At 38.6% G+C, this 13,411-nt stretch overlaps 1 protein-coding gene across 5 annotated transcripts in view; it reads left to right on the top strand.

Annotated features, from left to right (window-relative positions):
• The window catches only part of clcn2a (chloride voltage-gated channel 2a), a 41,932-nt gene extending 33,261 nt beyond the window's left edge, over positions 1-8,671 (top strand). For 4 of the 5 annotated variants that reach the window (XM_039677364.2, XM_039677362.2, XM_039677363.2 and 1 more), the window contains 8 exons: positions 2,195-2,373; positions 4,441-4,549; positions 4,671-4,717; positions 5,126-5,191; positions 5,859-5,897; positions 6,724-6,828; positions 7,286-7,372; positions 7,449-8,671. In XM_039677364.2, the coding sequence (XP_039533298.2) occupies positions 2,195-2,373; positions 4,441-4,549; positions 4,671-4,717; positions 5,126-5,191; positions 5,859-5,897; positions 6,724-6,828; positions 7,286-7,372; positions 7,449-7,904 (1,088 nt within the window). In that variant the 3' untranslated portion in view covers positions 7,905-8,671. The remainder of the gene's footprint in view (positions 1-2,194; positions 2,374-4,440; positions 4,550-4,670; positions 4,718-5,125; positions 5,192-5,858; positions 5,898-6,723; positions 6,829-7,285; positions 7,373-7,448) is intronic. The other variant, XM_039677365.2, reaches the window with a different exon arrangement.
• The last annotated feature ends 4,740 nt before the right edge of the window (positions 8,672-13,411 follow it).

Raw genomic sequence — 13,411 nt, 5'->3', positions numbered from 1 at the left:
TTGGAAAAGCAATTCTGATGAAATGTCTCTGCAATGTCAGTCTTTGATTGCTGAATCATTTTTGCCAAGAAATGAGGTTTTCATCAAAATGGGTTTTCAATGGCTGATGCCAATATCCAGAGAGCGAAGTATATATTTAACTATATGGGGCGGTTTCCTGGACAGGGTCTAAATTAAGCTATTAATCTAGAATAGTTAATCATGGCTTAAAAAATGTCTTTCTCAAACACAGATTAAGTAAATATTACTAACACCTGGACTATGAAGTTTTGGATAAACTGTGCTAATATGAATTAGCATGACCAAGGTTGCCTAGAAAACATGGTACGAACCAAGAAAAGCTTAAAATTGTATGGAACCGAGAAGCAAATCCAAGGAAAACAATGACAACAGAAAACGAGACTGCAATCAAAAATTACTGAACAAGAGACAATTATTTTAAAGCAAATAGCAACGAAAAATTGAACACATCACTTGTGGAATCTACGAAGCCCCTAAGGCCGACAAATGCTTTGTGTTCTTCCGATATACTTATGCAACTTTCCGAGCAGGATTCGAACCAGGGTGTCCAGCATTGAAAACAGACTCGCTAACAAGGATGCTAGTCTCCAGTGTCAGTCACTAGTGCAACTCTTGAGGCCAGGGAAGTGAAGTTTATTTCTTTTAATCTGGTTTAAAAGGTCACTTTAATCCAGGAATAGGCTTAATCTTTGTCTGGGAAACTGCCTCAAAAAAATGCCTAACGCCAAAAAAAAAAACACCTCTAGAGGTTCACCTCTATTACCAGACTAATACAAAGTCCACATAAATATTAAAAACAAAATGAAACTAAAATCTCAGTATCTGCTGAAGCTCGTCAGGCCAAATGTGAATCGGATCGACTTCGGATGAAAACACGGATCAACATCGGCAGAGCTTTTGATCATGGAGCATTAGTTCAACGTCAAGCCTATAAAAGTAGTCTATTATTGTAACGTTGCAGAGGGAGTTTACATGAGTTTCCAGCATGTTGTGTAATGCTTTCTCCGGTGTGTTGAAAGTCTCAGTGTGGCCGGTACCATGAGTGATTGTTCTTGTGTTCGAGCAAGAGCACGAGCGCTCTTGTAAAAATTAGTTGCAATCTGAAACATCACCGATAGAGGCCACTAAAAAATCCATATAGCACCTTTAATCAAAGAATCCTGAAAAAATTAATAACTGTTTCAACAAAAAATAAATAAAAAAATAAGCTGCACTGGTTTAAACATTTATAATAATACTGGAGTATGATTTGAGATTATCCAAAGAGCATCTGATCATCTCAAAGAGTCACATGATCATTTGAGTAGTGCAGAATCTGAAATATTTCTGAATTATTTAATCTTTTATGCATTTCATATTTTTCAATATCGTAAAAAAAATCATGCATATCAGGGTTCCCACTGGTCCTTGAAATCCTTAAAAGTTTATGAATCTGATTCTGAACACAAAAATTCAAGGCCCTGGAAAGTTTTTGAAAATAAACATGCATGTTTACAGGTCCTTGAAAGCGCTTGGATTTATTTTGTGCCAGAAGCTTTCTGCAAAAAAACTATTATTATTACATTTTATTCCCTCCGGTCCGCAAACCTGTTATTTCGCCAACACTTCCTGGCCTTAGCATACTAGCTTGCTTGGTTTACATTAGTTCGCGTTTCGTTAAGTGTTTCCCGTGTGAGGTACTTTGTGTTGTTTTTTGGCATGACATTCACATATGCACGAAACTATTACGATGATACCTCACGCCGTGAAAAATTGCAAAAACAATCTGAAACTGCTGAAACGATGTAAGCTTGCTCTCACTTGAAATGTGTCCCGATATTAAGTCCTTGAATTTGATGGTATTGGACCTGGAATGTCCTTGAAAGGTCCTTGAATTTGAAGTTAACCAGATAAGTGTGTAAAAATAAGGATGAAAACACTTTTTGATGTTTCATTTCAGTAAAGTTTCCTTTCCTGCCATTTTCTTGAAGTTCCCAAATGAAAGCTCACAGTTGGAAATACTGTATTTTCCCACAATTCCACCTCATTCCCTGTGACAGACACATTCTTTACCTTCTCCATCTCCTTTCCCGACCTTTGCTATCCCCCATTCCTCCAGCTATCCCGCTGTGTCTCTCTCACTTCTCTTTCCCTCTCTGCTGTCTCCCTTGCCCGTGTCACCACCTGGATCCAGAGTCCATGATCCTGCTGGGTTCTATAGAGCGCTCCCAGCTACAGTCGCTGCTCTCGCTGCAGCTCGGCCAACCTCGCAGGATGGACTTCTTGAGAGAACGCGCTCAGGACAACGGCACCCATGTGCCCAACTTCCCCCAAGACTCTCCCCCCAAGACTGGGCATGGCGTACGTTTCCTGGTATGAACCTCGGAGATAAAATGCTAGTGTTAATTAGAGCCCGACCGATAAAGGATTTTGAAGGCCGATACCGATACAAATATTTGTTGGTTTTAAAATCCGATATTCCGATATATCGGCCGATATTTTATTTTCAGGAACGCGCAACAAAACATTAACAGATTTCCCTAACATTAGTTATTTGTAGTTATTTATGAGTTTTAACTAAAATAATCTGATAATGCATTTTAAAAAGAAACTTGTTTCTTTTATTGTCACAACAGAAAAGACTGATGATAGTGGCATTAGCTAGCTTTGTGGTTAGCTAGTCTATGATGAGCCATAATTTAGTAATGGATAACGTCATACTGCAAATTGTAAAAAAAATACATTTTCAGTATAACTGTTACACGACAGTCAGTCAACTAACCTGTAACAACGTAATGTAATTATTAGTAGCTTCTAGTAATAATCTACTAACGTAATTATTACTAGGTTACTAGCTTATTACTAGCTAAATTCCGCTTCACTCTCTGCTTATTTAACAGCAGCAAAACTGGAATGGTCACAAATTTTGTCATGCTTATTTGAGTTAAGAGAACTGATGGGGATGTTCTTTTAATTGTTATTCAAGCAATGTGTGTCTCGTGACCACACCAACGAGACAACAAGGACGGTGTAGAGTGCCCTCTGGTGGACAAACTATAAAACTCCAACACTCGTGACATGGTTGAAGCGCGTTTTGTCCGTTTTTATTTTATTTCTCAAATATTCATTTATCGGCCATTATAACTGCCAATACCGATAGTTCGGAAAATGCCTAATATCGGCCGATAATATCGGCCTGCCGATAAATCAGTCTGGCTCTAGTGTTAATTACAAGACAGGAATCTGAAGCAGCAGCTAATATTAAATTAGATGACATATATTTAAACACAGACTTAAACAACACCAGGTTATAGGATTGGTTCAACCATTATTGTTATTATTTACTCGTCCGCATGATGTTCTAAACCTGAATAATATTTTTCTGTGCAGCTTAATAATTTTCTTAGCAATAATAATAATAAACTTAGCAATAATTTTTAAATTGCACCAGGTTTAACGTTATTGACGGCAAAAACCAGTTAGGGTGCACTGCTATTAACATTATAGTCAATAACAATAAGCTGATAATAATTTTTATATTATGGCAAATAAATTCTTATAAAGATCTGTGATATTTATTTATTTCTATACTATATTCATCTAAATACAAAAAAAGTATATCCCTAAAATTATTTTTTTATTATTTTTTTATTGTAAAATACAATTTTAATTTTTTTCTATTTATAATTTAATCATGTTCAATTTTCTTGTGATTGTTAAGTGTAATTATTTGTATTTATTTATTATTTGTATGTAATTATTATTATTTTACAGATTAACTTTTAGTGAGTATACAGCAAATGTGGTTTAAATTTTAAATGATTAGAATTAATAATGCAATTTTCAACCTATATCGATAAATCAAAAATCTAACCAGTACGGTACAGATTGATCCTGTGCTTGTAAAAAAACATGGTACTGTTATTGAGAATGTGGGATAAAGAAAACGATTTGTGGAGAATAAGATTGTTATTGATGTTCAGTCTGTTTAGTATGGATTTAGAAGATTAAATGCACTGTATGAGTCTCATGGTCTCCATTAATGGCTCTTTTTATTGTATTTTAAGTGTTTAGTGATCACATTGAGCTATACTGGTAATTATAAATAGTTCAAGTGAAAACAGGCTTGGAATGACACGGGCAGCGTTATAAATAATTTTCAATTCCAAGTGAAGTATTTCTTTAATTATGTTCAATGTTGGTGTGCCATTGTTTTTGGAGTTTGTGATTCCCAGCTTGCCTGTATTTCTCAAGAACAACAAAGGATTGTCAGATCACCATCAGGCGATTTTTTTCGTCTTCATGTTTTTTGTTTTATCCCAAAGAATTCCTTCCCGACAAGCTGTCATCTTTGCGCTAACTAATACATCTGGGAGTACGTGAAGTCTGTTTTAGTAATCAACCATACTGATAAATCTATCTAATACTGTTTTTTCCCAGATCTCCACTGAAGAGTCCTCATACAGCCCCACGCTGACTAACTCCCAGATCCCCCTCAAGTCTGCTCTGAAGACAGTGTCTGCAATCAGCAACACAGAGTCACTGAACAGTGTGTATATAACACTTACTCACACATTTCAACTCCTACTCATGTATGTCGTGTTGCGAACTGTCTGCGACCCCCTGGTACGCACCCATCTTGTGCTAATCTAATCACTCCTCTTCTGCAGGCTCTCCAAATCTCTCCTCTGGGGAACCTGTGAAGGAGCAAGTAGAGGTATGATGGCTCTCTGGGGGGATTGTGGGTGATACGCAGCACTTATGTAGCTGTAGATTTTACAGGTGCCCAGAGGCTGAATATGTGACGAGCGACACGAGAAACCATTTGCCAAACCAGCATCACAATTAGCCTAAGCGTCTGTTTTGACTTTTATTTTTAATGTTTCAATGTTTGTCTTAGGCTTTGATCAGACAGGCTGTATTCTGTGTTGTTGTCTGTTTGAACAATTGTTGATTCAAAGCCCAAATATAATATTTACTGTTAAACACCCCTTTCTGCCTTGCTCCTTGGAGGACTGATGGCTCTAACAGTGTCCCTTGATAATAGTCGATGTTGAGGGAGCCTTTCGTTAGATTTGCATTAACGCTTTATGCTCCTCCCTTTTCTATCTGTTATGTCTGGAAGAGTAATGCTGGCCCCAAGGCTCATAAGAGGAGCAGGAGGCCCAAGCGTGTGAAGATACCCATGATGGTAAGCACGCTGCCGCAGGGACCCTCGCCCACAAACACGTATCAACGGGGGTGGCAGTGGCACAGCCAATAGGGCCTTGGCATCTCAGAGGCCTTATTGCTTTCTGCCTGTGTGCTGTATTGATACAATCCTCCTGCTTAGTACTTCCCCTCTAGGGAACGGGGAACAAGCTGAGTCACAAGATGAATCGTGCCAAGTTATGAAGCATATTTTTGTCTCTCGCGGGATGAGTGCGTTTGTGTGACGCACTCATGGTTTGGTTTTGAGGTTCAGATTCAGAACGGGCATGCTCGTAAACCAACGGAGAGACGTCAAGGCATGTTGTAATTGGACCCATTTCTTTTGAACAAAGCTTCACAAAGTTGATTCAAGTCCAATTTTCAACTCTAGCCATAAACTCTCCAATCAAATTAAGGACCTTTCGAAAAGCTATTCCCTGTTTTAGTTCTTTATTGCTATCGTAATGGCATCCAATCTACCTCACCCTCCCCTAGGCTGCGTTAAATCTATTGCTTAAGCTTGCTGATGTTTAGCTTCGGTAGATTACATTAGTATGTGTAGCTTGTCTTGTGAACTGAATGTAAATGCATGAAGTTTGTGAGGACGAGAACGTATGAAAGGGACATTTGTGCGTTTCTGTGTCTAATTCTCGACTTAATGTTTTCAGGATACACCTGATGTAGAAGATGACATGTCAACTGCAGAGGTATAAATATTGTAGCATAATTATGTTGTAATTGTATCATGATTCATGCGGCGAGTTTTTTTTTCTTCCCATTTTATTGTAACTAAGGTGTGTTCTATAATGTGGAAATTAATCATTTTATAATGTTGAAATATGAAAACTATTGGGATAAAACAAATATGAAAACAACAAAAAGTCAATTTGTGACTGATCATGTGACTCTTTGTACAGACAGTCAGGTATATTTGTTTTCATATTTTTTGCTTCTCTCTTATGCTTACATGACATGCAACAATTAGTCAGTTACAAAGCCATCTTTCAAAAAATAAATAAATTGATGTTTAATATACATTTATGTGGAGCAGATGAGATTTCACTGTGACGCGGGACACCAAATCACTGCCAAAATGTAATTTTGCTTATTCGAGTACATGGAAGAGATTTTTTATATATACATTTAACTGTGTTGCTCCTGGTTTGGATAATGTGTAATAAAGCGAATTTTGTAGCTTCTTAAAAAAAACATTCAGTCATGGAACACAAAAGGAGAAGTTCTGAATTATGTACACATGGTTCTCTTTCATACAATCGTAATTTTTATGAGGAAGACTGAAAATTAAGATATTATTCACTGAAAAGCTGACCTTGAAAATCACCCTTGAAAGGTGACTGTGGTCACCTCTCATTATTGTATGAAAAAGAGCATAAAAGTGGACATTCTCAAGTCATAGTATAAAACCTAGGAGGATACTTCCCCTTCTCAGTTTAAATTATATTTGTTCTCTGAACTTTAGTACTTAAATTTTGCCTTTTAAAAAATGTTTTGTTTTGGTTTTTTTTCTTCCAGATAACAGAGTGGGAGGAGCAACAGTTGGATGAGGCTATTAATTTCAACAACTGTAAAATAGACCCCGCCCCCTTTCAGCTGGTGGAACGAACATCTTTGCATAAGGTAAAATCTGCATCTGCTGTATCTGCCAATAGGATTTTTTCATTTGGCTTCTGGATTGTTGAAGAAAATTAAGAAAATGGCTTTGAGACCAGCAAAAGTTTGATCTTTTATGAATTTTGAAGCTTAAATACAACAGCCAGAAGTAAAAAGCTATAAATGAACTACACAACGGTTGCATAACTTCAACATCACCACTGTTAAGCTTTTGACTCACTGACATTTTTCCAGAAAGGGCTTAAAGGGTTAGTTCACCCAAAAATGAAAATTAAGTCATTAATTAGTTACTCACCCCCATGCTGTACCAACCCCGTAAGACCTTCGTTCATCTTCGGAACACAAATGAAGATGTTTTTGATTAAATTTGAGAGGTGGATCACTGCTACATAGGCTGCCTAAGGCTTGCCTCTTAATGAAAAGTGTACATCAGTCCTTTTCTCTGTCCCTTTTTGCATTACAGACACACACCATTTTCTCACTGCTTGGCCTGGATCATGCCTACGTCACCAGCACCGGACGTCTAGTAGGCGTCGTCTCTTTGAAGGAGGTGCGTGATTGTATAGCTCTTCTTTAGATCCTGTAAAAATGCTTACTTTTCAAAAAAAAATTGTGTCTGTCTGCAGCTGCGTAAGGCGATCGAGGGCTCTGTAACTGTGACCGGAGTGAAAGTCCGTCCCCCGCTGGCCAGCTTTCGCGACAGCGGCAACAGCAGCAGCGTCTCGGAGGTCACAGAGCTCCACAAGTTCTGGAGTCGCCACAAGAGCCTGTCACTGCCGCGGGAACCCAACCTCCCCGACCTGGAAGACCAAACGGAGCAGCCGTCTGAGGCCAGCTTTGTGAATGAGACGGAGTGCACAGAGCTGTCCAGTCAGAACAGCCCCTCTCACACAGACGACCAATCAGAGCTGCCCTACACCGATGCTACGCCCCAAGAGGAGCAGCTACCGCGGCTCCCCTGTGACTGTACCCTCCCGATGGAGGACGGAGACTCGGAGGCGGTCAGCGAGCAGTGCCCAGCTCCCAATGAGGAAGCGGAGAAAGAGGGAGACCCCTCGCCGTCAGCCGGTCAGCCGGAATGACAGCTGCTTGCGGTTGGTAACGCACACTCCATTTACACCATAAGCGGGATTGTGAAGTCAGGTTGAGGAGAACCTGGAGGGAGTTTTTACGCAGTGAAGCACACTCTCTGCTCCGTACCAATCAAACCAACCCCAATCGCTGGTCCTGCCTTCACACGAAACACGCCGTGTGTGGGGTGCCATAGATACGCGCTGCAGTTTGAGTGCCGTGTGGCTTTGGATATGTTCGGGACTCATGAGCGATTGTCTGTTCGTACGCGTGTGTTCATAAATTTGCGTGTTTGTTCGTTTATGGCCTTGTGGGTCATTTCTGTTTGTGTCTGTGAGTTGATTTCATTGGGTTAGATTAATTTAAACCAGTTTATGTTCTAGCTTTTTGTTGCTCGTGCGGGTTTTCATCATAAGTGTGTTTGTTCGTTGATTTGTGGCTTCACGCCACATTTGTTTGTGTGTGTGTTTTTTCCCTTCTTTACGCAAGCGACAGAGTGTGCGTAAGAAAAGCCGAGTGTGTGTGCGAGAGTGACTCAGCTGCACCTAGCCAACGCACCCATCTGGTGCCGACACTTTAAATCCAAATAAAATTGTCTCCGAGAGCCAAACTACAATTTTGCTCTAAATATAGCCCTTAATAACCCACACTGCAAGGAAACACGGAGGGAGAGAGTGGGGGGAAAAGAAAGGGAGCGGGTCGGCAAGAGAGTACACAGAAGACATGGAGAGAACAAGAACATGATGCAAAATGAGAGAAAGAAAGTAAGAAAGAAAGAGTCGTGGAAAGGCAGGAGAACGATGGGAGAGTGGGGTAAAACTGTGGTGCTTTTTACTAAGTTTGTCAGCTAGGAAAGAAGAAACAAGTAATCAGGCAAATGAATATGCCTGATTATATTTCAGAATACATACAGTAGGGGCACAGAAATATGACTTCTCAAGAAAAATTATCCATTGGCACAACTTACCCCACATGAGGAGTAAGATGCGTCATAATAAGGGGTAAGTTGAACCATTAGGGAACGTTTGAACTATATTCATTATATATTTTGAAAATTTTATATTATTTCATTCAAATTTTTATTTTGCGGAATGGGATTCACATTTTCATAAAATAACTAGAAAACGTGTATTTGCATGTAGTAGAACAATAATCAACATTTTATCATACTATTTGTTTTTTCATGCTTTGGATGCAAAATTCATCCTTAATGTATTTTCAATCCCACTGTCACCCTTTACCATGAAGCACCTGACACACTTTCCCCCAAAGCTAAGATTTTGGGGGAAACAACATCTATATAGTTATTATTCATGACATGATTTAATAATTCATTCCAGCTTTTATTTTATACATTCGCAATTCATCAAAATGTGTGATGTATGGACAGTACTGTCCAATAGTCTTGGGCACTTTTAAGGAGTAGCTCACTAAAAAAAAAAACTTTTGCTGATAGTTTACTCACCCCCATGTCATCCAAGATGTCCATGTCTTTCTTTCTTCAGTCGAAAAGAAATTAAGGTTTTTGATAAAAACATTACAGACATTTTCTCCATATAATGGACTTTACTGGGTATCAAACGGTTAAAGGTCCAAATGAGCGTTTCAGTGCAAACTGCAAAATGTTCAAAGGGCTTTAATCGACACCAGACGATGAATAAGGGTCTTATCAAGCGAAACGATCGATAATTTCAAAAATAAATAAAGTTTAAGTTTTATGAGCACAAATGCTCGCCTTGCTCTGTTCTGTGATGTGCGTTCGTGACTCTCCTGCTCGAACTCTTCATCAAAATGAACTAAACTTTTTTCGAGTCATTTGGTTAACTCAACGAACGAAATGACTCGAAAAAGGATTAGTTAATTTCTGAACATTTCACGAGTTCGAAAAGGAGAGTCACAAACGCGTATCACAGAACAGAGCAAGGCGAGCATTTGTGCTTATAAAACTTAAACTTTCTTATTTATTTTTTAAATGAGCGATTGTTTCGCTTGATAAGGCCCTTATTCGTCGTCTGGAATCGTTTAAAGCCCTTTGAACAGTTTGCAGTTTGGACTGAAACTCTCATCTGGACCTTGAACCGTTTGATACCCAGTAAAGTGCATTATGGAGAAAAAATCCTGGAATGTTTTCATAAAAAATCGTAATTTCTTTTCAACTGAAGAAAGAAAGACATGGACATCTTGGATGTAAATTATCAGCAAATGTTTTTTTTTTTAAAAAGTGAACTACTCAAAAATAAATAAAAACTATTTTAAGACAGTTATTCAGATCTTTTGCTGTAGTGAGTCAGTAGGAAATTCAGTTCGGTTCATATATCTGAACATTCCGTTTGCAATTAATTGTAATAATCCAGTGAGATTTTTGTATGCACAAACCAGTATAATCTGATCTCACCATCATGGAGTCTATCTGTGATGAAGAAATAGAAAAAACGGAGCTAGGTTTCTAAGAGATGTTGCCACAGTTTTTCTGGATTTAGTCTGTCAGGGTTTTTTAGTTTGTTTCTTCACATAATCACTGACAGACTTGATGATGGTGAGATCAGATCTCTGTGTGGAGCACCGGCTGTTGTCAGACTCCTTGTGCATACAAAAATCTCTCTGGATTATTACAATGATCGGCAAAATGAGTATTTAGAAATGTAAACTGATATTTCCTATTGACACACTACAGCAAAAGATATAAATAACTGCCTTAAAACCTTGGGGGGTACCTAAGACTTTTGACAATTTGAACATTTGACCTGCCATGTGGGAAATTTATTTTAACATGCAAACATGCTTCTGTATACACCTTTTCAAAATATATGGTCATATGTTGAAAAATGTTCACAGTTTGCTGGCACATCTTACGCCACTCTCCCATACAAACCCAACACTGATTCACAGTCTCACAGTGGAGTTTCCAACCAGGGTAGTTTTGAAGCACATTGTAATTATCATTCGAACAACACAGAGTTTTCCATACTGACAGCACATGGTTTGGATAGTGTTGCCTGTAATTATGAGTAATGATATCCCACGATATGTAGGCACGTACGTTAAGCATGCACAAATCAGGACCTGTTTGCAGCATATCTGCCTGGCCATTTAAAATGTATCAAAGCATCTTCCCTAGAAGCTCGAAATACCCCGAGAGACTCGGAGCCTCTTAAATTCTTAATTATATGCATGCACCCCGACGCAATCATTTGCATGCTCACACACTCGCATTAAACAATACGATTTGTATTGCTTTCCAGCCAGCTTAAATACAGCCATTTAAAAAGACTGCATATGCCTGTTTCAAGTACGTTTCTTCATCAGATTTACTTACACGCCCTTTTGCTTTTTCAAGTCCAGAGCGCAATACTTTTTATGCACGTGCTCACGAGGTGTTACACGTCGCAGACATGTACGACACCAGTGTAGATTGAATGATAACGTGTTAGAATCAGCCTTTGTATAAATACCATTGCAGGGAGTTTGTAGTCAAGTGTGCAGATCTCATCGAGTAATGTTCAAATTTGAATCATCAAAGTATTAAAATGTAAATCATTACAATGATGGATATTCTGTGTACCTGCAATCGTGTCATATCTGAATTGTTTTATAGGCTATATATATATATGTGTGTGTGTGTGTGTGAAGCTTTTTACATTTGATTTTGAGCTGTCAACTGTGCAATATTAGAATTACTGCTTGCCGAATAGAGTTATTTTACTAAACACTGGCTCTGTTTCTACAGTGCATAGCCTACTATTGTTTTAAAACTGTTTGCACATCATGAATAGGACATGTACTGAAACAAACACGAGTTAATATTTTTAATGCCTTTAAATTTCGCTTTCACAGCCTGCAAAGTGTTTACTAGACCTCAGCGGTGGACTTTTCTCTAGTTTCAGCCTGAGAAATGATGTTGTATTGTTCTGTTTGCATCAAAACTGTGGCTGAACGACGCTATGCAGAATATGGTCAAGAACAGCACAACTACCCCAGACACAGCCTATGAGAAGAGCTCAAAAGAGAATGAGTTTTTTTTTTTTTCTTGTGCACTGCAGAAATGGGAGGCCACGGGTTTGATTTAAACTGATCAAGGAGAGTGGACCAAACCCATAACCATGACACTGACTTCCTGACACAGCCTTTTCTCACTCTCTCAGAAACGCCTGCATTGGGTTCTGCCTCGCCATGCACCAATCAGCTGTTTTATTAACCAGTCCTGTTGTGGGACAGGAATAACTTAAGCTAATGATCTTTAGATATGTTGTGTCATGTTCTGTCTCTGTTTGCCTCTTGTGCAGTTTAGGTCCAGCCCACGATGTGTAAAGTGTCTGCTAATATGCCGCACATTCAGTGTAGAGTTAAGCAATAAATCTGCTCCCATGTCCGTAAATGGTTTTTATAAATCGTTTGCTTGTACAGAATACAGGGTAAAGCGGTATGTATATGAACTCGACTCACATACCCTGTACATATAGAGATAAGCATACTGAATCAGCTGTTACCATTATTTTTCAGAAAACATGGAATTGTTTTGTACATCAATAAATATTTCAACTTTAAAGCTTTGTTTTATGCTTCTCATTTGTGAGGGAAATACTTTGTTGTGTGTGGTTAAGCTGGAATTTATTTTTTTAAATAAATATTTTTGTCTTGTTCTCCAGTAAAATGTTGAAACTCTCAAAAAACAATTAAGCTAAATTTTTTGTTCGATTTATGCTTAATAAATACTGAAGTAAAATATTGAAGATCGAAATATCGAAATCGTCTTCCATTGCATCTAAATATCTTTAGATCTTCACAGTGAATGATAACACTTCTGAAATCTCTGTGTAAACAATGAGTGACGCACGCACGAGAGATCACTTCCGGCGCTTGCCGTCGCGCTTGTGCAGATAGAAGCGCCCTCCCCCCAGAGTACTTGGACGTGACTGTGATTCCAAGAAGTAAAAACGATATAAATACTGTTCATTTTCTCACACAATCCGCTCGTTTCATGTCTTAGGCCATCAATACGTACTTACATTTACGAGTCATTAAATAATGTTTAATTTGGACTTCTCTGTGCATGCTCTTGGTGGTGACCATAGACCTGCATTATATGACTGACAGACAAGAACGGTTTGACCTAAAAATATCAAAATTGAAAATACTGCTGAGGTAAGCTAAAACATATCAAAAATTAATTTCAAAAAGAACTATCCCTTTAAAGCTATGGTATACGATGTTAAAAATCGGTCGAGAAAGCCTGAGACGGTAGGGAAGTTTTAAAAAACTCATCCCGCCCGTCCACACACACCCCTCCCCTCTGTGCTACCTGATCCCTGACCTATGTCACTTTTGAGTTCACGTCAACGCAAGATTAGCAACACACCCAAGGGGGAAATCCATCGACCGGAAGTTGAAGCCTGGCAGGAGCTGCCATCTTGTAGCAGAACTTCACTTGCGTTAGCATTCCCATTTATTTTGGCGTCACTTTGACAGCGAATAACTTTACATATGAGGTGTTTGAAGACCCCATTTGTCCTTTATTTAT

The sequence above is a fragment of the Pimephales promelas genome, chromosome 5 (assembly GCF_988280905.1).
Source record: "Pimephales promelas chromosome 5, fPimPro1.hap1.1, whole genome shotgun sequence".
NCBI classification, from domain to species: domain Eukaryota; kingdom Metazoa; phylum Chordata; class Actinopteri; order Cypriniformes; family Leuciscidae; genus Pimephales; species Pimephales promelas.
The sequence above is the reverse complement of the archived record's forward strand: the minus strand, read 5'-3'. Positions and strand labels throughout refer to the sequence as shown.